The sequence below is a fragment of the Lissotriton helveticus genome, chromosome 7, assembly GCF_964261635.1.
Source record: "Lissotriton helveticus chromosome 7, aLisHel1.1, whole genome shotgun sequence".
In the NCBI taxonomy this organism is placed as follows: Eukaryota; Metazoa; Chordata; class Amphibia; order Caudata; family Salamandridae; genus Lissotriton; species Lissotriton helveticus.
In genome coordinates this window covers 1,607,384,797-1,607,406,714 of record NC_136068.1, presented here as the reverse complement: position 1 = coordinate 1,607,406,714, position 21,918 = coordinate 1,607,384,797, and the positions used below count along the sequence as shown (strand labels likewise).

General features: G+C 43.2%; 2 protein-coding genes across 11 annotated transcripts in view; one reads left to right on the top strand and one right to left on the bottom strand.

The window, feature by feature from the left end:
- Nucleotides 1-21,918, bottom strand: part of TBC1D17 (TBC1 domain family member 17) — a 738,599-nt gene that overhangs the window by 112,000 nt on the left and 604,681 nt on the right. Inside the window, exon 14 of the mRNA XM_078655234.1 lies at nt 12,190-12,287. Coding sequence (XP_078511360.1) covers nt 12,190-12,287 — 98 coding nt within the window. The remainder of the gene's footprint in view (nt 1-12,189; nt 12,288-21,918) is intronic.
- Nucleotides 1-21,918, top strand: part of LOC144770585 (uncharacterized) — a 655,819-nt gene that overhangs the window by 310,734 nt on the left and 323,167 nt on the right. For all 10 annotated transcript variants that reach the window (XR_013598937.1, XR_013598934.1, XR_013598933.1 and 7 more), the window contains one exon: nt 2,831-2,923. Coding sequence is in view for 6 of the 10 variants with exons in the window: in XM_078655237.1 (XP_078511363.1) it covers nt 2,831-2,923 (93 nt within the window). In the remaining 4 variants the exon portion in view is untranslated. The remainder of the gene's footprint in view (nt 1-2,830; nt 2,924-21,918) is intronic.

Genomic DNA, 21,918 nt, shown 5'->3' with positions numbered 1-21,918 from the left:
TCCAAGGGTGTCTGCGGAAAAAAAATCTGGGAAACTATCTCCAGCCCCACCTTCCAGTTGCTGGAAAGTAATGTACGACAAGTAGATGGCCACACTGCAAGACTTCAGGTGCCACAACGCTAAATCCATAGATTATAATGCAAAGCCCTGTCATGCAGCATGGACTACAGTTCTGGCCTGCCCAACAAACTCATGAAAGGGCAGTCTGATTACTGTAGAAGGTACAATGGGCCTTATTACAATTTGATGGACAGGAAATACCCCATCAAAACACAAGGGATATCCTGTCTGCTTGTGCTTCAAGATGGGCCTGCAAAAAAGCAAACCGGTCATCTGCCATATTTGTGAAGTTTATCCTGCCCACCAAATTCTACGCAGGGCCCAATGTCTTTGAAAAACTTATCAACAATACATACCTTAACTAACCTGCTCGAGGAACCTCAGTGGAAGCCTGTATTTTTTCTGGCTCCTATTGTAACAAAAGCATTTATTTCTGGCTACCCCATAATTTAAAAGCAAAGTTTGCTACCTCTTTGAGTAACAAATTATAGTTGTTCTCATAAAGAACTTTGCTTAGCATGTCTGCTTTGGTGTTCTGAATGCCTGGTGATATACTGTCGCCAGTGACAAATTCTAATTGTGCGCCCAATGCTACAATGACTGGACGTCTGTGGAAAGAAGATGCCCCCCTTACATCAGAATGTGGACCACTACTATTGTACTGTCAATTAGAACCTAACAGCTTACCTTCGAATCATTGACAGCCTCGAGGCGAAGAAACAGGCAAACGTAAGAGAAGACATTCTTTGTCATCTTTGGCAAAGTCTAGAAAGTAACTGTAATGCTTATTGAACTCTCAGTTGCAAACAACATGGTCAATCAAAGAACATTACTGACCAGGTTCAAAGTATGAATGGGGTTTCCAAATAGAACCTCTGAAAGGATGTATTTGCTTCTTCACAATCAGGGCTATACATTCAGATAGGATTATGCACTTCATACTTGTGAAAAGAAGTTCTTTATTCCTTTGGGGTACCGCTCCCTTTATTATTCTTTACTATCTACATGCTCCTCTTTTGAAAAGTACTTAACCATCATCAGATAAAATGTCAGATGTAAGCAGATGATGGCGAGATACAAATAAGGTTTGATGCCAGTATGAAGACATGCACTAGCATTTTGCAATTCGCATAGACAAGTTACTTACCTTTGGCAACTCTCTTGCTGGTGCATGTTCTATCTAACTGCAGCTTCCTCACCTTTGGAAGATCTTCAGGTGCCAGATTAGATCAGTAAGATTTCTCAGCACAGCCCCTGTGCATGGTAGGTGGAGCTGTGCAACTCTGCTTCGTCCCTGTTTTGATCCAGAAGTGACAGATGGAGCACCACCCAAGCACGCTGACATCAGTTTCTCTAATTTGGGGCCTTTTTAGATGGAAAAGAGGCCATGATGCAAAATGGGAGGCCAAAGAGGAATCAGTGGTAAGATACAGAATCTACCAGAAAGAGCATTACTGAAGGTAATAGAACTTTTAGAAAACATTCCAAAGCACTACCACTTCTGGTGGTGGGTCTGTGGAGTGACTCAGACCAAAAAATTCTGCAGGACCAAGCAGCCACAATGCCCTTCTTGTCGCATCTGTTTGTCAGGAAGTAATTGTTTGTGAACGTGTGCACCGATGCCTATGCTGTCCAGGACAGGCACTCCATGTGTCACTGCAGTGCTAATAGCCCTGGCCCTATTACAATGGGCCCTCAATCGTTCTGGAGTCTGCTTCTTGGCCGATGTGTTGCAGATGTTAATGTAGAGGACTATTTACCCAGACAAAGTCCTTTTCTGCTCTGGCTTGCCTTTTTTTGCCCCAGAGAACCACACAAAGAGCGGATTGTCCACCCGCTGGTCTTTGCTATGAGTGATGTAAAAGCTCAGCTGCCTTTTGGGATCCAAACAATTGAGTTTCTCATCCTCTTTTGAGAGGTGAGGAGGGGCAAAGAACATTGGAAGTGTGATGGACAGTCCACTGTGAAAGGGAGTGACAAACTTCAGTAGAAAGGCCACTCTAGAACTCAGAACCAATTTGTCCTGACAGAACATGGGCTAGGTAGGTTGGACTGAAACAGCTTGAAGCTCACTCATGGGATGATCTGAAGCTATTAGATAGCAGAGTAAAGTGCAGTGACGCAGAGTGTGCAAAATGACCATTACATGTGCACAAACATAACTTTTTACTAATAACCTATACAGCACATAAAATATAATGTGTAGAAATGGCATCACCAGGTGTACTGATTTGTTTTGATCGTAGTAAGGCATTTGTTTCCAACACACTTACAGAATTTAAACAAATGTGCTTTATTTCTGCTCTCCTAATTCCGATGTATTCCGAAATACTTGCACAGTTCCTTTTAAGGGTTTTTGTGTGCTAAAAAAACTAAAACTTTTCCTAACTCTAGTGTCCAGCAAGATTGTCACATGAATCCTCTCTGTCATAAGCTACTTACCTGGATTCCAGATGATTCCAATGAGGCGGCGACGCTAGTTCCCGAATCCTCCTGAGACTTGCCCTCGGTTTACAGGAGGAGACACTGCTCGGGTGGCAAATCCCAGGGGGAAGGGTGTTGGGATGGAGAAAGCATGTAGAGTCAAACATGTTGTGGCTCGTCCACTCAACAGCAATACTGCAGCAAGTATTCACACCAGTCTGATGAATGGTACCAGCAGATATTGTACTTTTGTTTGCAGCACGATGTTGCAATTGAGCTCAGCGCGTAGTAAAATCAAGTCTGCTAATGCGTCTCTCCTTTTCTTCTTGTTTTTTTTTCCATCCAGGTACAAGACTAATGCGGGACGTTCTCTACGATGAGGTCGAAGTGGGAGGATCAAGGGAGCTATCAAGACAGAGGCCTGGAAGCCGGAAAACAGGTAAGTGGCAGGAAAAGATCCTAAGCGAAGGGATGGAGTGTGGACAGTCTTTAAATAAGACTGCTTTAGAACATTCATAAAGGTCACATTCTAGTTTGATTGTAACAAGAAACAGGCGCAGATAATTAACTTGACGAGGCTGCCTTCTAGAATGTGCTTTAGAATGTTCACAAAGGTCATGTTCTAATTGCTTATAGCAACGAACAGGTCCAGATGATTAATTTGATGAGGCTGTCTTCAAGGTGTTTTAGAATGTTCACTAAGGTTGCTTTCTAATTGCTTATAGCAAGAAACAGGTTCAGATGAATAATTCGATGAGGCTGTCTTCTAGAAGGCGTAATAGAATGTTCACAAAGGTCGTGTTCTAACTGTCAAAAGCAAGAAACAGATGCAGGGGATTAATTTGATGTGGGCCGTCTTCCGGAAGGTTCACGTTGTAGTCATCTATGCCGGTTGCTTGATACTTACTGTGGTGGATTTTCAGGATGTTTCTGTTGCGTCTGAAACCTGACCTTGCGTATGCATGGTAAAACATTTGTAAAATCTATTAAGCCTTTTCAAATAAACCGCGAAACACCAGCTGCAGTTAGCTATTACCAACAATGTGTAATATGGTCAAAAGTCAGGGTACAATACCTTTGTTCAAACATAGGTGTTGAGAGGAATTATATGAGTCATGCTGGTAAATTGTGATAGTCAAGACAGGTGAGTTATGGCAGGAATCCTGACACTCTCACTTTGAAGTCAGAGAAAGAAAAGTAACCACTAAGCTCCCCCAGCAGACAGTCTGACATTTGACCCCTGTCTTTAAATGCTCAAAAAATGTGACAAGATAAGAACAAGATTTACAGGCCTGTTTACAGAAAAGAGCACTCCTAGAAGAATACAAGGAGAGGTAGTGTGAAAAGGCTTTGCTCCGTGGGAGGCACGAACTGAAGCTGAACAGCCTAAAACAAATAAAACCAGCAAATAGAAAGCCATACAATGTGAGTTACTAACTGCAACGCTAATGGTAAGCATTGGGCGGAATTTATTCCCAGGAAAGATTTCTGAACGCCCCAAAGATGTCTTTAGCAAACCAGACAGCTGGGATGTCTGGCAGGCTTCGACCTAAAAAAAGTGTTTTACATTTAGCTGTAAATTACTTTTAAATGAATGCCAGAAATGGAAAATATGTTAACACAGAGTGGCTTGTGCCACAGCTTAGAGATTATTAGGAATGAAATACTGACATCTTATTTTGCATAGAAGGGGTGGAATAGGTATGCCTGGCTTATACTGGCTTATGATGTGGCAAGTTATGAAGTAATTAAGTGGACCACAGAATATTGCAACTTTTAGTCAAGTCATATTCTGACTCCTCGACATCTAGTAAGAATGAAGTAATTGTAAGCAATACCGACAAAAGATGGCTAAGAAGGGTTGCTGTTTAACACTGTTCAGTGCACTTAGCACCTATCAGTCTTTTTCTATATTACTTTTGGGTAAAATCGATAACTCATTACCATGTTTTATTAAGGTGTCATACCTACACTATAATATACAGATGATACAGTCTATGCCTTGTAAATTCTTAGATGGAGAAAAGAGCTGCTAGTTAAATAATCCTTAAATAATGACCTCAACACCAACAACCAGAAAACTGTGATCAAGAGATTTGGTAAAAAAGGGCCCATAGATACCGCTAGCAGCTATACAGAAGTAAGCTGAAAGAGGGGGGCGGATTACTTAATTTTGACATGGAACTGAAGAACAAGTTATTTACCTTAGTTAATTATTAGTCTGGGGTACTCTATCTGAATTGAGCAGCTCTATCCACAAATGGAGTCCATCGCCCTGAATGTGACAACACAGGGCCATGTGCCTACCTGCATCAGTTCCCATCCTCTTTTTCCACACCCTTATGAGACAGGTAGTAGGGGAAATAGCAATGTACCACTCAAAACCAAAATAGCGTGGGATCTTATGAACTAAGGAAATCATTACTAACCCCACTCCTCAGAGCAAGGGTAGGGATGTCAGTGAGCAATCTGCATGATTCAATATCCACCATAAAGATCTTTACCAAAGTTGAGTAACTTACTTTTCCAACACATACATCTTCCTGCTGATTTTTCACTCACCGCGTGGAGTCTATGGCAGCAGCATAATGCAGGCCCTGCTGCACAGGGGGCACCCATTCAATCCAAGGCCAATGAATATTTGTGATATATAGGAGACTGAGTGGTCCCTCATCATGTTTTGCATGGGGACCCCATCATGTTGTGTTATGCCACTGGTCTGAGTAGATGGGTTAGACAGAATATCCCCCTGAAGAGACCTGGAGAGCTGGCCTTCAATGCAAGCTTAGAAGTAAGCACCTCATTTTTATGAATGTGCAGCTAGAAGCCCATTGTACAGCATGGCAAAGACCTAGGGACTCACCTAGACAATGATGAGCAAGCTTCATTTGCAGCAAGTGTTCTGACACCTTCAGATAGCTAATTCTTTGCTATGGTATAGCAGTTGTTACTGTATAGAATGATCCTGCGAGTAGTGGCCTGATACTGTATGGACTTACCATTCTTGTGCCTGGAAAATCCAAACATAGTTGATCACCAACACGGTTGTCTCCGGTCCTATAAATATTGAAACTTACAGACTGCTACTAATTCAATCAATTATTCCTCTCCTCATTTTTGGTAGGGTGAACAGGAGGAGGGGGATTTGAATTCTAAAGGGTATCCATCAGGGAAAATCTTTGATTCCTGGGTTCGTCCTCCATCCTTTCTGTGGCTATTGCAAGGATTTTCCTTCTGGAAGGTAGACAGCATGACCCCATATGTGGTTCTGATATTGACGGTGTTGATATCAATGCCAGTAACAGAAATTGGGTCACCGGTAAGGCCTCCACCATAACGGCATATGCAGTGTCAAGTATGGCAGCTCCTGATAGGTTCTGCTGAAAAATGGCCTAGTTATGAATGGTGACCTCCTGTTTTTCATTTTTTGGCGGGGAAGGGGTTACTCATCTGCTGGTGATCTTGTATCACTGGGACACTTTTTTCCAAAGTCCAGTGTATGTGCTCTGACCTCAACACATGTCAAAATTGGCAAGAGACGCGGTTCACACATTTGGCTTTCCATTGAAGCCATCAAATATGTTGCAGAAATACACCTGTGGCATGGAAAGTTAAATGCCGCTTGTGGACCGCCTCACCTAATGTGAAATCCAGTAAAGTAGCAGTAAAAACAGGGCTTAAGGGCCACCAGTAGCAGCTATCACCCTACTGCACAGACATGTTAAAATCACCCTTTATACATGAAGGAAAATCTGATTTAAAATGTAAATAAGTCACCCTAAAGCATACCTTGCTGCCCACAAAGTAGGGAGCATAATATTTAAGAGTGAGATATGTTTGACATTAGAAATGGCATGTTCCCCCAGTGACTAGACCCAAAATGACCTTGCCACTTGTGAAGCTACGGTACAAAAGGGGTTTGTGATGGACGGAGCATCTGAACCAATCAAACACTCACACCCAGTCAACAGATCTGGGTTTAATCCATCACCGTTCTTTAGCCCACTCTGCCACCCCAGTTCAGACATGGCCATATGCAAATCAGTCTGACCCTGTGCCTCATGGGAACAGTCCAGCCCAAACTGCCAGGCCATGCCTTCCCTGGACCGGAAACAAGCTTCCTAGGACCGGTTTCTGGCATTGCAGCCGTCTTCAGCCAGGCTTGCTTGAATCCAGTGGCAAAGTGAGCAAGGGACTCACGTCTGAGCATACCCTGCCAACTTATGTTTTTGCACTTGTGAAGCTGCAGCTGGTACATAGGAAAATTCATAGTATAGATTCTACACTTTATTCTATGAACTATATTAGCTACATAATTCAAAGACTTATTTTTATATTTCATCAAACTCAATTCTAACGGAAAGTCGGATCATTATTAAATATATAGGAATTTGCATTAGATCTCCAGCAACTGCCCACCCTGCCCTTGGCTGGAATTAGGTGTGAGAGTTGTGTGAAAACTGCTCCTATTACAGAGACAATGGTGTGGGGAGGTACTTTCATCACCTTGCAGGAAGTGGGGAGGTGTTGTTTTCTTCAACCAGCAGGAAGACCAATAGACCCAGGAACTTATTTACCCCAAAGGGGCCTTCCCTGTCATAAGTAAATATTAGGTGACACCTGGAAAGGCCCCAGCTTTTGTCCCCCAAATCAGGTTGGCGCCAAACCCAGTGGGAGGAAAGCTATCGGCCAAACCGTTCGGGTGAGGGCAAACTGGGATTGTTTGCATTGGACAAACAGAAACTTCTGCAAAAGAGGGTAGGGTTGTCCCTGGGAACTTTTCCCCATTGGTTAGGGACTGCTCATAAGGGGTGTAGTTCAGTCAGTGAGATTAGCGGGGTATGAATCTCAAATTTCATTTACAGTATGCCGCTGGATAGAGGAGTGAAATGACCAAGGTTTGGGATAGGCTCTTCTCATGAGTAACAAGATAAGCACTGATTTGATATAAGTGGGCCTCTTTCTAGACTTCCACAGTGGGCAAAACACAATGGGTTGGAATGTTACCATGAGTGATTGCCAGTGGGTAGACTATTTGCTAGCATTCATCCCATCATTTATTTGGTTTTTGATTGCTAGTGGAATTCCTGGAAACCTGAGAATGGCTCAGCTTCTCAAGCATATTACTGCCAATATTTGTGAATTCCAAAACGTAGTACAATTGTACCCATTCAGGGATTACTTCTATTGGTGTAAATTTACTACTTTTTTGGTAAAACGAACAAAATATATATACAACGACAATAACTAACAAAGACACAGCAGCCCCGGCGCTAGGCCCCCAGACCTAACTCTATCACTATCACTATCTTTAAGAAGAAAGTTAAAGCGATCCTCATGGCAAAATACACATGACCTATTTCTACGTATCACTCATGAATCTGCGCTGTAAGTCCTGCCCGTCCATGGCCTATTGTACCCTGTATTAACGAATTACGTATTGTATACGCTCACTCCTTGTATTTTGTTATAATGTTTTGATGCACCTGGTTGATTATGTTTATTGTTATATTGTTGACGCACCTGGCTGACTTTGCACACTTTACCCTCTCCACCTCAACGATCCTTACTTCCCTTCTACTCGCACCTGTGGGTCTTTACATCCTGCACACACCCACCTCAACTAGGCCCACCTTTAAACTCTAGATACTCTAAAGACGCTTAAGCAAGTATATGCTCCTTGCTATTGCACTTTATGCTATTGACACAACTGTTTTGTCTATACTCAGTGTACCTACATTACCACACCTATAACCTACCTCATGTCCGTTGACCTACCTATGTAACTAGCACCTGGTACCTAACTACCTCATATATTACTTTGTATATTCGCTTCTTTACATTGTATTTTTACTTTGTATATTCTACTTTGTATTTTTTACTTGTAAAGCGCTCTGATATCTGCAAAGATCTTGTTCGCGCTGTATAAAACTCTCAAAATAAAATAAAATAAAATAAATAAACTCTAAAACCAAGAATACATTTATTTAGGGGTTGCCACACCCAAGCCCCCTCTTACCCCAAAGCTATGCCTCTGGTGCACAGGAAAATACCCAACCCATAGGCTTGTAAACCGTACAAAGCTGAACCCTCACCTAGCATTCCTAAGAAGTCTTTCTGGACCTGCAGAAGAACGGAAGAGGACTGGACCTGCTGTCTGTGACCTGTGAGGAGCTCTGAAGTACTGAACATGGTCTGCCTTATCCCCAAGATGAAAAAGTGGACTCGAAGGGTCAGTTGGCTGACCTCTTATGTGGCTACCGTGACACAAAAAGCTGCAGGAGACCTTATATCTACAATTTCCAGCTGACCAGTGGCAACTGAAACTTGGACTACACTCTGCCATGGGCATCTGCCTGGCACCATGAGAGTCTTTAGGTGACGCTGAGGTTACGGGGGCTTAGGCGTGGGCTCCTGTGGTTGCTTGGGCACCAGGAAAATGTTTGAAAACACTTGAAAACGTATGCGGCTTCGACCCACCGTGAAAAATAAATGGCCACCAGTCATGCGATATTGAATTGAATTTCACATTCATACCCTTGAAAGGCTCCAGCAGTTCTGGAAAAATAACAAAGTTCCCTTCTGTTTTGGAACTTAGAAACTTTTTCAAGCAAAAACCTTAAAAGCTCTAGATCCTTAGTGGGCCCAACCTGCGGCAGTTATTCAGCCAGCAGTTCCACGCAGCAGCTACAATTTCAGATCTGTCCCACAAGGGATACAACTTTTTTCTTCAAAATAATGACAATGTCTCTTTTTGAGGTAGGACATTATAACTTTTTAAAACTTTTTAACTTCAAGACTTTCACTAGAACCAATACACTTGCCCTATCTGACCATGGCTCCATTGCAGTCAGTCTCAAATATCGCCTAGGTCCTGTTCTACAACGTCCATAGACTATCTTTGGTGACTTGTGATTTTTGGTAATATTTTCAATCAAATGTTTAAAACTTCATGTAGCTGGTTCCACTTATTGGATTTTGTTGTTTTGGTCTTATGCTTTCTCTTTAGAATTGGAAGTGGGATTGTATGGTGCTTTGTGTGACATTTTCTGCTGTGTATGCACTGCTTAAATACTTTATACAGTGCTTTGATTTAAGTCTGACTGCTTTGTGTCAGCATACCAGGGAGTGAGCAAATGTTTAATTTATTTAATTTGTTTGACATGTAGCAGGTGGTGGCCTTAGGTTGTGAATCAGGCACTGGTCCACAACAAATAATATCCACCTTTCTACAGGTTCAACCAAGGCCGCAGCTGGAGACGCAGTGAAGGTATAGTTGATTGATCAAATGGCTACATGGGACTGATAGGTACATCACAGGGAGGATGATGAGCTGTACTAAAGATTTGAAGTATAGCCAGGTTTAAAGGTGCAATTATCTGAGGGTTAGCTGAAGGGGACGGAAACTCTAGATACCATTAATCCATGATAGGCAACTGATCCGATGACAACGCAGATGCCAGGGCAGAGTAAGTGGACTCTGACTTCCAGAACGATCCTAAGAATAGGAACTACATCTGGGAGAAGACAAATCCGTTTTGTAGTGATTCTTACACTTGGGAGGACTTCTCCTCGAATTACTCACTTTTCATGCACCTATCTGCAGAAGGTGATCTGGATCAGAAATCCTTCTGCAGGGATCAGCCATATTGTGTTGGGGCATCTCAATCCGCAGTCACGTCCAAGAGCATAACAGGACACTTGTCACAAGATTTGGTCTTGTCCTTGGGAGTAACTCATCATTAACAAATGTCACAATAATTAGTTTTTTACATGTATGGCAAGACTTGAACACAAAGCAGAGGGGATGGAAGTTCCCTCACAAATAACTAGGTTCACTACTTAAGAAGGTTTGAGAGGTATGAAGAAAAAAATTATAAGAGGAGGAAGATATGGATCTGCGTTGACAAGAGCACAGAATCTTTTTTTTTTTTACTGATAAGCTCATTGTGATGCCTCATGCCACCGCTTGTGCTGGCAGTAGTTCATTTTTCCATGCACTTATCAATGCAGTCTGACAACTGCAGGAGACTCATAAGGTGAACCCTAGGCTTATGTGATGTACCAGAAGGGTCTGCACATGCGTGTGTGACTCATTCTATAACATGACTTGAACTGGCATAATCGCAAGTGGCATGGCACGGGGAACATGAGGGAATTCTTTGTCTCTGCACCCATGAAATATGACAGACGTAGATGCAAAGAAGTTGTCATCAGGAGCACGAGAGTGTCATCTGGAAGAGGGTACAGGGGTCTTGATACCTTCCCAGGCATTCCACAATATGGGGGTAAAGTTGCCGATTGTGCGCCATGCAGGTGGATCCCTGTCCTCTTTGAAAGACAGTCTGGATCACCGCCTGCAGTGAAAGGCAGACTGGTGGCTTTTAACAGCCAGTTCATCTTTCACTAAGGTGCTGTTCACAGGTGTTACTATTGCACGTGCTGTGAAAGGGTGCACAGCCAAGATCTGTGCCTGGCATCACATTTAATTAAGGGTGAATAACAGCACACAGGAGGACCGTGTGCCCTACCGTTAATGCAGCTTCAAGTGTACATTATCATTCCCACCACACTTCAGTATCTGGAATTCTGCAATGAGAGTATAACACACTCTTGAAGTTGAGGTTACAGCAAATACAACTATGCATACTGACAAAAAAATGGGACAAGATGTATTGTTGTGAAGGAAAATACTGATTTTGTGGGGGACAGGTAGAAGAATTTACAATACTTGTGTTACTCGTTTGTACATTCTACGACAGTATTAGCAAAACAAAATGTTGTACGAAGAATTCAATTAACCTGACCAACCATTTTACAATAGAGTTTTCATTAATCGAGAGTACAAGCATTGATACCGTCATCTAGTACAACTATTTTCGGATATAATTTTGGGAAAGAGATATCCACACTTTTTCAGTTTCAATGGCAACTAGGTTGCATTACAAGTGTCTCTTCTTGAGTAAATAAGTAAATATGAACAAAGACTGCTTGATATAATCTCATGTGACTTTATCTTTCTGAACATGCATTATCAATAATTTTATCTGTTCTATTTTATAAATGTAAACAGTGCATCTATTTCTGTATATATAAATATTAATTTGTGTTCGATTTTAAGACTTTCTTGATAAGATATAGACTCTTTGTGAATAGTACTTCTGTCTGATGTCTACCAGAAGTCAATGTACAAAAGACTGATTTGACTTGAATATGACATTGGGTGTTAAGAGAAATCAATATCTGTCAAACAAACTAGGAAGATTATAGGCCAACCTCCTGGCTTTATTTTCGCTATTCAAAAACTTGCTTCCATGAGCCCAAGACAAAAAAAGCAGCCTTTTATTAAATCAATTGGAAAGAGGTTTTTCTCTAATCAAATAGTCGTTTAGAGATATAAAGGTCATCTCGGGTTGTTTGCAGAACAGATTAGCCTCAGGGAGTTTCTATGACAGACAGTGGGGCATACAGAAAGATAACCAGGGCAAGAGAAGCAATAGCAAAGATAACCACAGATGTTAGAGAGGAAAGGGAAGAACAATGAGAATTTGCTCAGTCTGGCTGAACCCTATTTCATAGGTTTGCTACGATGTACATAGACGTTTCAAAAAGCAAGCACAACATATAGCTTTCTCAATGAGACACCTGATGGTTTGAGATTTCTAAAGCTGTTACAAATCACAGCGACAGACCAGAGTGCATTACCTCCCAGAGTTGAAGAATATCCATAAAGGAAAATTCACGTTTGAACCAGATCAAAAGCCACCGGAAGACAAAGCACAAGCTGCCCGAGTCCTTTGAATCTGAAAGACAAATTGAAGAGAGCATGAGATCTAAAGACGATGGCACACCACTACAGCATTCGCACTGAGCTTCAGTAGAGACAAACCCAAGGACCTTTGTGAGGGAAATAAGATAGCCCAATCTCTCAATACAAGACACTTCCTATTCATACATTACATGTGAAAATGAACAGTAGCAGCGCCTCTCTACCTCATAGGAAAGTAGCCACGTATTCAACTAGTGATCTTTGTGAACAAGTTATTTACCTTTGGTAACCCTTTATTTGGTAGAGATTATATCTAGCTGCAGACTCCTTTAACTATGAATTTCCTCAGGCATCAGACTGCATCCGGAAGACTTTTCGTGAGCAGTACCCCAAGGCGCCGGTAGGTGCAGCGATTGCCTTCGCATGGCATAGTCCGTGCTGGAAGTGATGTCTGCGGCAACTATATCGGCACACAGTCAGGCAGGCTGACGTCAATTAACTTTTCACGACTTTCCACTCCAGAAGCGTAGAGCCATGAAACGCACTGACACTTGTGTGTCCAAACTAGGACCCTGAAAGAGATCAGCCCTGACCCTAGAAATCTGTCCACAGAGCTGGGAGGATGGGTGAGTCAGTAAGGAATCTGAGGCAAGATATAGTCTGCCAGATAAGGCATTACTGAATGCAAGTAACTTATTCATCTGATGGAGACTTCTAGCAGCAGAGTCCTTACTTTTGAATAGATACGGAGCAATACAATCATCAGAGGAGGGTCAGTGGACCAATTTCAGACTAGGAAGTCCTGATGGACAGAATGGAGGAAGTGTCCATCTCCATGTACCTGAATGTGCAAACAGTAATGTTTGGTGAACGTGTGCAGGGAAGAACACATTGCTGCCTGGCAGGGTCCAGAACTGGACCTCTGCAAACTAGCACAGTGGTCGCAGCTTTAGCTCTGGTGGAATGGGCTCACAAGCCTTCAGTAGCCTGCTTCTTGGCCAATGCGTGGCAGATTTCGATGCAAAGCACAACCAAGCGACAGATGGTTCCCTTCTGCACCTCCAACCTTTCTTCACACCAACATACCCCATGAAGAGTTAGTCATCCACCTGGAACTCCCATGTGCGGTCAAGGCAGAACCACTAAACTCTTTTTGGTCCATAGACTGGAGTCTCTCCTCTCTTCTTTAGAAGGATGTAGAGGAGCGCAGAAGGTAGGTAGGGTGATGGACTGTCCTACATGGAATGGTGTGACCAATTTCAGCAGACAGGAGGCCCTTATGCGAAGCACCACTTTGTCATACAGATAGACGGCTGCTTGGATGACAATCCCTTCAGCTTACTCAGTGTACAGGCGGATGTAATGGCCACCAGAAAGGCTGTTTTGAGCGTGAGGCGCCTGAGTGGGGAGTTGTGCTGAGGCTCAAAACACAACACACATGAAAAATGTCAGAACCAAATTATGGTCTCACAGATCCCTCAACAATGATAAAGGGGGAAAACAGGTGGATGAGAACTTTCAAAAACCGATGTACGGTACGGGATTTAAACAAGGAGGGTTGGTCAGGCAGCTGCAAGAAGGCAGACAGAGCAGAAAGATAAGGGAAAGAGCAAAAAGCAAAACTTCAGAAAGAGGGGCAGAAAGGGGATCAATTGACTTTTCTGCACACCATGCCATAATGTTTTTCAACTGCAGGCATTTACTGTCTTGGTGGCGGAACGCCTGGCTGCCAGAATCACATTACAGACTTCGGGAGGAAAGTCGAATGCTGTCAACTGGTGCCGCTCAATCTCCACGCAAGGAGGAGTGTGGAATGGTTTGGGTGGAGAACTCTTCCCTGATGCAGTGACAGAAAATCCTCCCGAAGTGGCAGCATGATCAGAGGATCGATGGCCATGCTCAGTAGTTTGGGATGCCAGACTCTCTGTACTGAGTTCGGAGCCAGAAGAATGACTTGGGCCCAGTCATTCTTTATCTTCTAGAGAACTGTGGGCAGGAGTGTTATGGGCAGAAAGGTGTACATGAAGCCTGTGCTCCACTTGAGATGAAAAGCATCTCCAAGCGAGAGTCCCCATTGGACACTACAGCGGGCAAAAATTATGACATAGTGCGCTCTCGACTGAGGCGAACTGATCTAACAAAGGCTCTACCAACTGTTAAGAGACCCTGCGCCACCTCTGGCTGGAGATGCCATTTGTAATCCTCTAGGCATTGACAGCTGAGTTCATCCACCTTTGCGTTCAGCGAAACTGCCAGGTGTTGAACCACCAGTGAATTGCCCCGCTGTTCCAGCCACATCCAGAGATGCAGGGTCTTTTGACAAAGGGTCCACGATCACACCCAGCCCTATTTGTTGCAGTAACACATGGTGGTAGTGTTGTCTGTGTGCACTTGCACTAGCCTTCCCTTGATGGAAGGTAGAAGGCTTTCAATGAGAGTCGGATTGCACAGTGCTCCAACAGGTTGAAGTGATTCCGCAGGAGACCAGAGTCCTTTTATCTCCACCTCTCACAGATGGCTGCCTCCATCCCAGGAGTGATGCATTTGTAACTACTGTGAGATCTGGTTGGGGAAGGGAGAGGGGTCTGCTGCTGATTCAATTGCGGTTTGTTAGCCACCACTGAAGAGCTTTCGCAGTTCCCTCCAAGATCTGGACAATGTCGGAGAGGTTCCACTGATGCTTTGCACATTGGAACTTCAAGTCCCACTGCAGAGCCCACATACACCATTGGGCATGAGATACCAACAGGATGCAGGAGGCCATGAGTCCCAACAGCCTCATAGTCTGCCTCATCAAAATCCAGGATAGAGGATTAAACATCGGTATCATAGACTGAATATCTTTGACTCACCAGTCGGAATGATAAACCCAAAATTGCACTGTGTCCAGAACAGCCCCGAATAAAGAAAGCATCTGAGAGAGAGACAGCTGTAACTTTGGCATAGTGATAGTGAATCCCAGCAAGTGCAGGAGGTTCCCCGTGGTCTAGAGGTGGGAGATGACAGCCGGGGGCTAGCCCGCCTTCAAAAAGCAGTCGTCAAGATAGGGAATGCAGGAAGCTGGCTCTGCATATACTAGACCAGTGTAAGGTATAGTGTGCACAGAGTCCAGTGGACCCCAGAGGTTTTACAGAGGCCAAAATAGATCATTTTATTGCTCTTCTTTGTGGTAGTGTGGGCGAGCAGTTAGGCTTATCAGAGGGCTTTGTTTTTATTGTACACACTCAAGCAAGAAATAACTACACACACCAAAGACCAAATCCAAGACCACTGGTTTATAGAAATAATCAATGTAGGAAGCTGGCTCTGTATATGGTATACCACTAAGTGGTTATATCGGGCACAGAGTCCAGAGATTCCCCCAGAAGTGTACAGGGTTCAATGTAAACCCAAAGTGCTCTATTTGTGGTAGTGTGGGCGAGCAGCCTTAGGCCTAACACAGAGGAGTGCAAGACATTTGTTATGCACACAGTGACTAACGACACGACTCAAAAAGAAGATCTACACCAATTTTAGAAAAACAGGCTTCTTTCAAGATCTATTTAAAGACCAAGATGTTTGCAAAAAGGTAAGTACGTTTTTCACGAAAAATTAGACACTTAGCTTTACTTTTTTTTTTTTTTATATATTTTAAATTTTTTATTTTCTCAAGAAAACATAAATAGGTTACAACACGCTTCAGTCTTTTAAGTACTTACAATACTAACATCATTCTTTTGATGGCAAAGTAGGAATATAAACATAAATACACAGAAAAATAAGAAATATTAATAATGCAGTTTTATCTTAAAAATACTTTTCAGGTTGTATCTTCGGCTATATATACCCTCCCGATATCCTTCCCTTACTGATTTGTCGTCCCGTTTTTCCAGTTTACAACTGGATGCCAAATCCTCTTACCCAAGGATCTCCCTCTTTTACCTTTTCTATCATAGATTGCTTTTTCTAGGTTGTAAGTTGACAATAACCGAGCAATCCACACTTGAAAAGTTGGTGGTGCCCTATCAAGCCATAATGTTGCAACACATATACGATATACTGCGGAAACCATAAACATAAACTCAGTAGGAATATCCTCTTCCCCCATCGCCACCCCCAGCAATAGTAATTCATCAGTAAGCTTGATTTTATAACCTAGTGATACATCGATAAATTTTTCAATATCTTTTTTCAAGTAATACAGTTGCGGGCATTTTGAGAATACATGAATTATATCTGCATCAGTAGCATCACACCTGGGACACGTAGTACCTGTGGTACCCCCCCATTGTGCAATCCTCGCTGGGGTGTGGTACAATAAGTACAAGGTCTTATAGTGCTGTGACTGTAGGGTCGCAGAACATAAGACTGTTCGACCCAAGTCTAAAGATAGCTGGAAACCCTCTGGTTGTAGATCAGTTTTTTCCGTCCACTTCCTAGTAAATTTGTCTCTATCATCACTTTTGTATTTACCCAATTCTGCATATAGGCACCTGATTGTACAGTGAAGGCTATTCTCTATGTAGTCCATTATACGACATGAGCCAAAACCCAGAGATCCACCTTGTTTATTTGAAAGATAGCTTCTAATCTGGAGATACTTAAAAAAACTATTATTTCCTACCTTAAAAATACTTTGGATCTCATGAAACTGCAACATTCCACCCTGTTGATCCAATAGATTCCCAATTTTCTTAATCCCTTTATTATCCCATTCCTTCATCACCGAATCCCTAAATATCTCCCCAGGTAGAGATCTATTAGTATACAACCGTGTGTATCTATTGTGCCTTCCCAAGCCTATTTTCTTTGAAATCATCTTCCAGATAGTGTAAGCAGCTTTAAGAGTTTTAAATCTTGTGTGTTTAAAATAACTGAAGTCAATAGTATTCAAAAGTCCATTTACTGCCCCATCCCCCATCACCACCGTATATACATTGTGAAACCCTTGTGAACTAGCTCCCTGTTCTGTGCTACCGCCACCAATTAATCCCTGAAAATACTGCATAGCTACAGCCCAGTAGTAAAACCTAAAATCAGGTGCCCCCCAACCCCCTCTTTCCCTTGGAAGTGTAAGATGTCGATATGCTCTTCTAGTTTTGCCATGTGCCCAAATAAATTTATTTACTATAGCTTCTATCTTGTTAAACCATATGTGTTCGAAATATAAAGGTATAGCTCTAAATAAATATAGCAGTTTAGGGAATGTAATAATTTTTACTACATTTATTCGTCCCATCAGCGTCAAATGTAATCTGTGTACCCTTTCTGTGTTCTCTTTTACTTTATTTAATAGGGGTCTGATGTTGAGGTCTATCAGGCTATCAAGATCTGCCGTAACTTTTATACCTAGATATGTTGCTTCCCTGACCACTCTAGTGTCCTGGAATATCATATGATTATTTTGTACTATTTGGGTTTTCCCACTATTCATTTTGTATCCTGAGAGTGCCCCAAAGTTTGATGCTTCTCTCTCTATCTCAGGTAGTACTATGGCTGGATTGTTGGTAATAACAGCCACATCATCTGCATACGCAAACACTTTATAGCTTCTTTCATATAGCTCGATTGGGACAATGCTATTGTTTTTTTCCAGTCTTCGTAGTATGGGGTCAATATAAAGGGCGAAGAGCAGCGGGGATGCTGTTTCAGTGTATCCTTTATTGATTCTTATTCTAGCCGTAGGGCTAGAATATACTGCCTGTATCGCTCTAATATACCCTCTGCCAATTCCAAACCACTCCATTACCTCCCATAGGTAGTCCCAGGAGACCCTGTCGAAGGCCTTCTCCGCATCCAGGAATATGACCGCGACAGGGTCTCCTGCAACCCCCATAGCATCCAAGATCGTGATCATTTGCCTAGTGTGTTGTGTGGTTCCCTTCCCTGGAATAAACCCGTGCTGTGATGTGCTAACCAAGTGCTCTACAACCTTACTTAATCTATGTGCAAGTGTTTTTGTGAATATTTTAGCATCCGCATTCATAAGTGTTATTGGACGATAAGACCCAGGTTCTAAGGGGGGCTTGTCTTTCTTTAAAATTACAATAATATCGGCCCCTGCCCAGGATTGTGGTACTGATTCTCCCCTCTGTGCCTGAGTAAAAATTTCGTACATATCTTTCCCTAATATATCCCAGAATTTTTTATAAAACTCTGCTGGTATCTGGTCTGGGCCGGTAGCCTTCCCAGAGGGGAGGCTATTCACTGCTTCCTGAACTTCCTGTAGTGTGAATTTAAGATCTAATTTTTCCTTCTCGTCATCTTCTAGCACTGGGTGTATTATAGTTTTAAGATATTCCGTAATCTCCAATTTTGATTTGCTTATATTCTGTTCATAAAGGTTAGTGTAGAATCTCTTAAAAACATCCCGTATATCTGTTACCTTATTTACAACTTCTCCTACCTCATTTTTTATTCCCTTGATCTCCCCCGCTGCTAACTTCTGCCTAGTTCTAATAGCCAGAAGGTGCCCAATTCTCTCGTTATACTCATAACTTTCCTCTCTTTTGGCTAAGTAATTGGCCGCAGCCCTCCTTACTACGCTTTCGCTCGCCTCTGCCTTCTTCAGCTCTATATTTAACAGTAGGTCTTCCAAAGGATCTTGATTACTAATTGCTAATATTAAGCAGTCTTCTAGTTCCTTTAAGTCCCTTATCCTTATCTCCATTTCATCTTTCTCCCTCTTAGTCCTTTGAAGCGTAAAACATAGGGTTTCCCCCCTAATGCCCGCCTTAAAGGTGTCCCAAACCATACCAGTTGCTGCTGTTCCTCTGTTAATTTCCCAGAATTGTTTAATCCAAATCCTCATTCTGTTCACGTAACACTCATCTTTAAGGAGTCCTCTCTCAAAGGTCCAGTTATAAGAATTCCTTTCCCCTGCTATAACCTGTGGGAGTGCCAATACAAGCGGATTATGATCAGATAAAATCCTAGGTAGCCTCTCTAATTGACTAACACCTACTAAAGAGCTAGAAATCAGGAAGTAATCTAGTCTAACAACCAATCTGTGTGGTGCTGAGTAATACGTACTACCAGTCCCAGGTGGATGTCTCTGCGCCCATAAATCGACTAACGCATTATGGCTCATAAGATCACATACAGCCTTACAAACCCTCTTCTTCCTCCCCCCATACATCCCCCCTCCCGTCATGCCCTTCATGCCCAAGCCATTCATCCCATTTATATTCAAATCTCCACAACATATGATTGGCTCAGGCCATAGAGGCAGTTCCTGATCCAAAAATTCGAGGACCTCTGGGTCATCTTCTGTGGATCCGTAAACAGAGACTATGGTACAGCGTCCTGCATTTGTTTCTCCATCAATTATAACCCATCTCCCCCTCTGATCTTCTTTTTTTCCCCTTGTTTTAAAGACTCCTTTTTTATTAGCTAGTATAGCTACCCCCTTGGTCTTAGTTTCTTGTTTGGTGAAGGCTAATACCTCAAATCCCATCTGTTCGAGTAGATATTTGTTATTTCCCTCTATGTGTGTCTCTTGGAGACAAATTAAGTCTAGTTTCAGCATTCTTAGCATTGCGGCTACTTTCTGTCTTTTTCCTCCGTTATTTAGACCACAGATATTTATAGAGGCAATCCTAAGAGTCATCGCATAATCTTGTGTCTTTCCTTACTATGGTGCCAGATTCTATTCTCTCTATCTCCTGCATGTACTGCTCTTATCTCAAGTGCTTTATATTTATTTGTTTCCTCTTTGCGTGTTGTATTCACCAACCATGTGACCACCCCCCCCTGCCCCTCCCTCCCACCCCCCTCCCTTCTCCCCTCCCTCTGTCACCCCCCCGCCCTCTTCTACAGGCAAATAGGTCAATCCTGACCTATGTGTGACCTCTATAGCTGTAGCATCGCCTCTCTCTCCTGCCCTTGCCTACTGCTTAATACCTTCTCCTTTTAAGGTGTTTTTGGTGGGGTTCTCCCTCTTTTATTCTTCTCTCTGCTCTGTTCCGTAAGCTCCGCTAGGAGTTCTCCTGCTTTAATTTCTGATACAAACACCCTAGTCTGCCCCTGATTGATAATTTTTAATCTCGCTGGGTAAAGTAGATATGCTTCTGCACCTTGTTTCTGAAAAGGGGAAATCAATTGCCTTAGCTTCCATCTTCTTTCAACTGTCACGTGACAGAAGTCAGGCCTGGCAAAAAATGTAACACCATCATATGTTTTCCTATTGTCTGGCCTGGCTCTGTCCATAATCTCCTGTCTAGCAAGAAAATTCCCCAAAAACACAAGCATCGCCCTTGGTAGTGCATTCTGCTGAGCCCCTTGATTTTTCTTCATTGTGAGTGGAAACCTATGGGCTCTTTGGACTTCAGACTCCCATTGCCACTGGGAGTCAGGGAAGGCCCCTAGCAGGAGTTTGATAACATACCCCCTTGGATCTTGCCCCTCCACCCCTTCCTCTATACCAAGGAGTCTTACATTATTCCGTCTTTGACGGTTTTCAAAATCCTCGAGCTTCCATTGAAGATCTTCAATTTTTTTCCCTTGCTCATTTTTAAAGTCCTGCCAGTCCGTCATCTCGTCCTCCATTCTCCCCGTTCTCTGTTCCACCTCTAAAACCCTCTCCTCGACCACCTCGTACTTCCTGTTTAATTTCCTGATTGATGCCTGTATTTTCTTTGTGTCCCGCCTTGCTCTCCGACTTTCCACCCTGGCCTCAGACTGTATTTGCTTCAATGTACCAAACATCATCTCCATCGTTATATTTTGGGTTGTAGTTCTCCCTGCTGAATCACCTCCAGCCCCATTTCCTTGTCCAGTTTCTTGATATACCCCTGAGGTGGCTGAATAGTCCCATGACAGTTTTTTATTTCTGCCGCCCTTGGTGCCCCCTCCGCTTCTTCTTACTCCCGAGTTCTTTTTCCTTTGAGTACTTTTGCCCCTTGAGCACCTAGAGTTGTCTGAGTCTGAGCCAGATCCAGTGGTGGTGAGCTCCGTTGTACTGTCCCCCGTTTGATCACTTAAGTCTGTAGAATCTGATCCTTCGTTAACAGAGTAAAACTCGGGAGACCCCCCTCTAGCACCTCTGTTCTCAGCCTGCTGCTGTAAGTCTAAACTCGCCAGACTTCCCCATTTTGTTGACTGAGATTTGCTGGTAGCACTGTTGGTAGCACTGTTAGGCTCCACGTTTAGCCCGGCCTCTACTGTCAGCAGCGCATCCATCATCTGTGTATTATTGTGTCTTTCAAGCATCCCCAAATCATCCTGCAGCGCCCCAGGCTCCCCTCCACTCACCGTAGTTATTAGAGTCTCCTCTGCTTCCAGTCCGGCAGCCCCCGCATGATGCGTGGTAGATTGTAGGGGCTCCGCTGGTTGCTCGGCAACTGCGCTGTTTACGTCCTCGAGGACGTTTTCTATTCTTTCCGCGTTCAGCGTGACCATCGGGATCTTGGTTCCGGTTACATCCTCGTCCTCTGCCTGCATCTGTATACCGAGACCGGGACCGGGTCTGGTGGAAAAGGACTCGGTTAGGGTAGGCTGTCTCATGACGGACACATCTTTGGAGGGGAGGGGGAAGGGGTTTGCACGCTGCGATCTGTGTTTCTCTTTTGCAAGCGGAGCTTTAGTCAGCGGCGCCTCTTTCTGTGCTTTGATCGCAATCATCTCCGGTGTCTCGGGTTTCCTCTCCGAAACCTCGCTTTTCTTTTGCTGAACTTTCGTCACAGTAA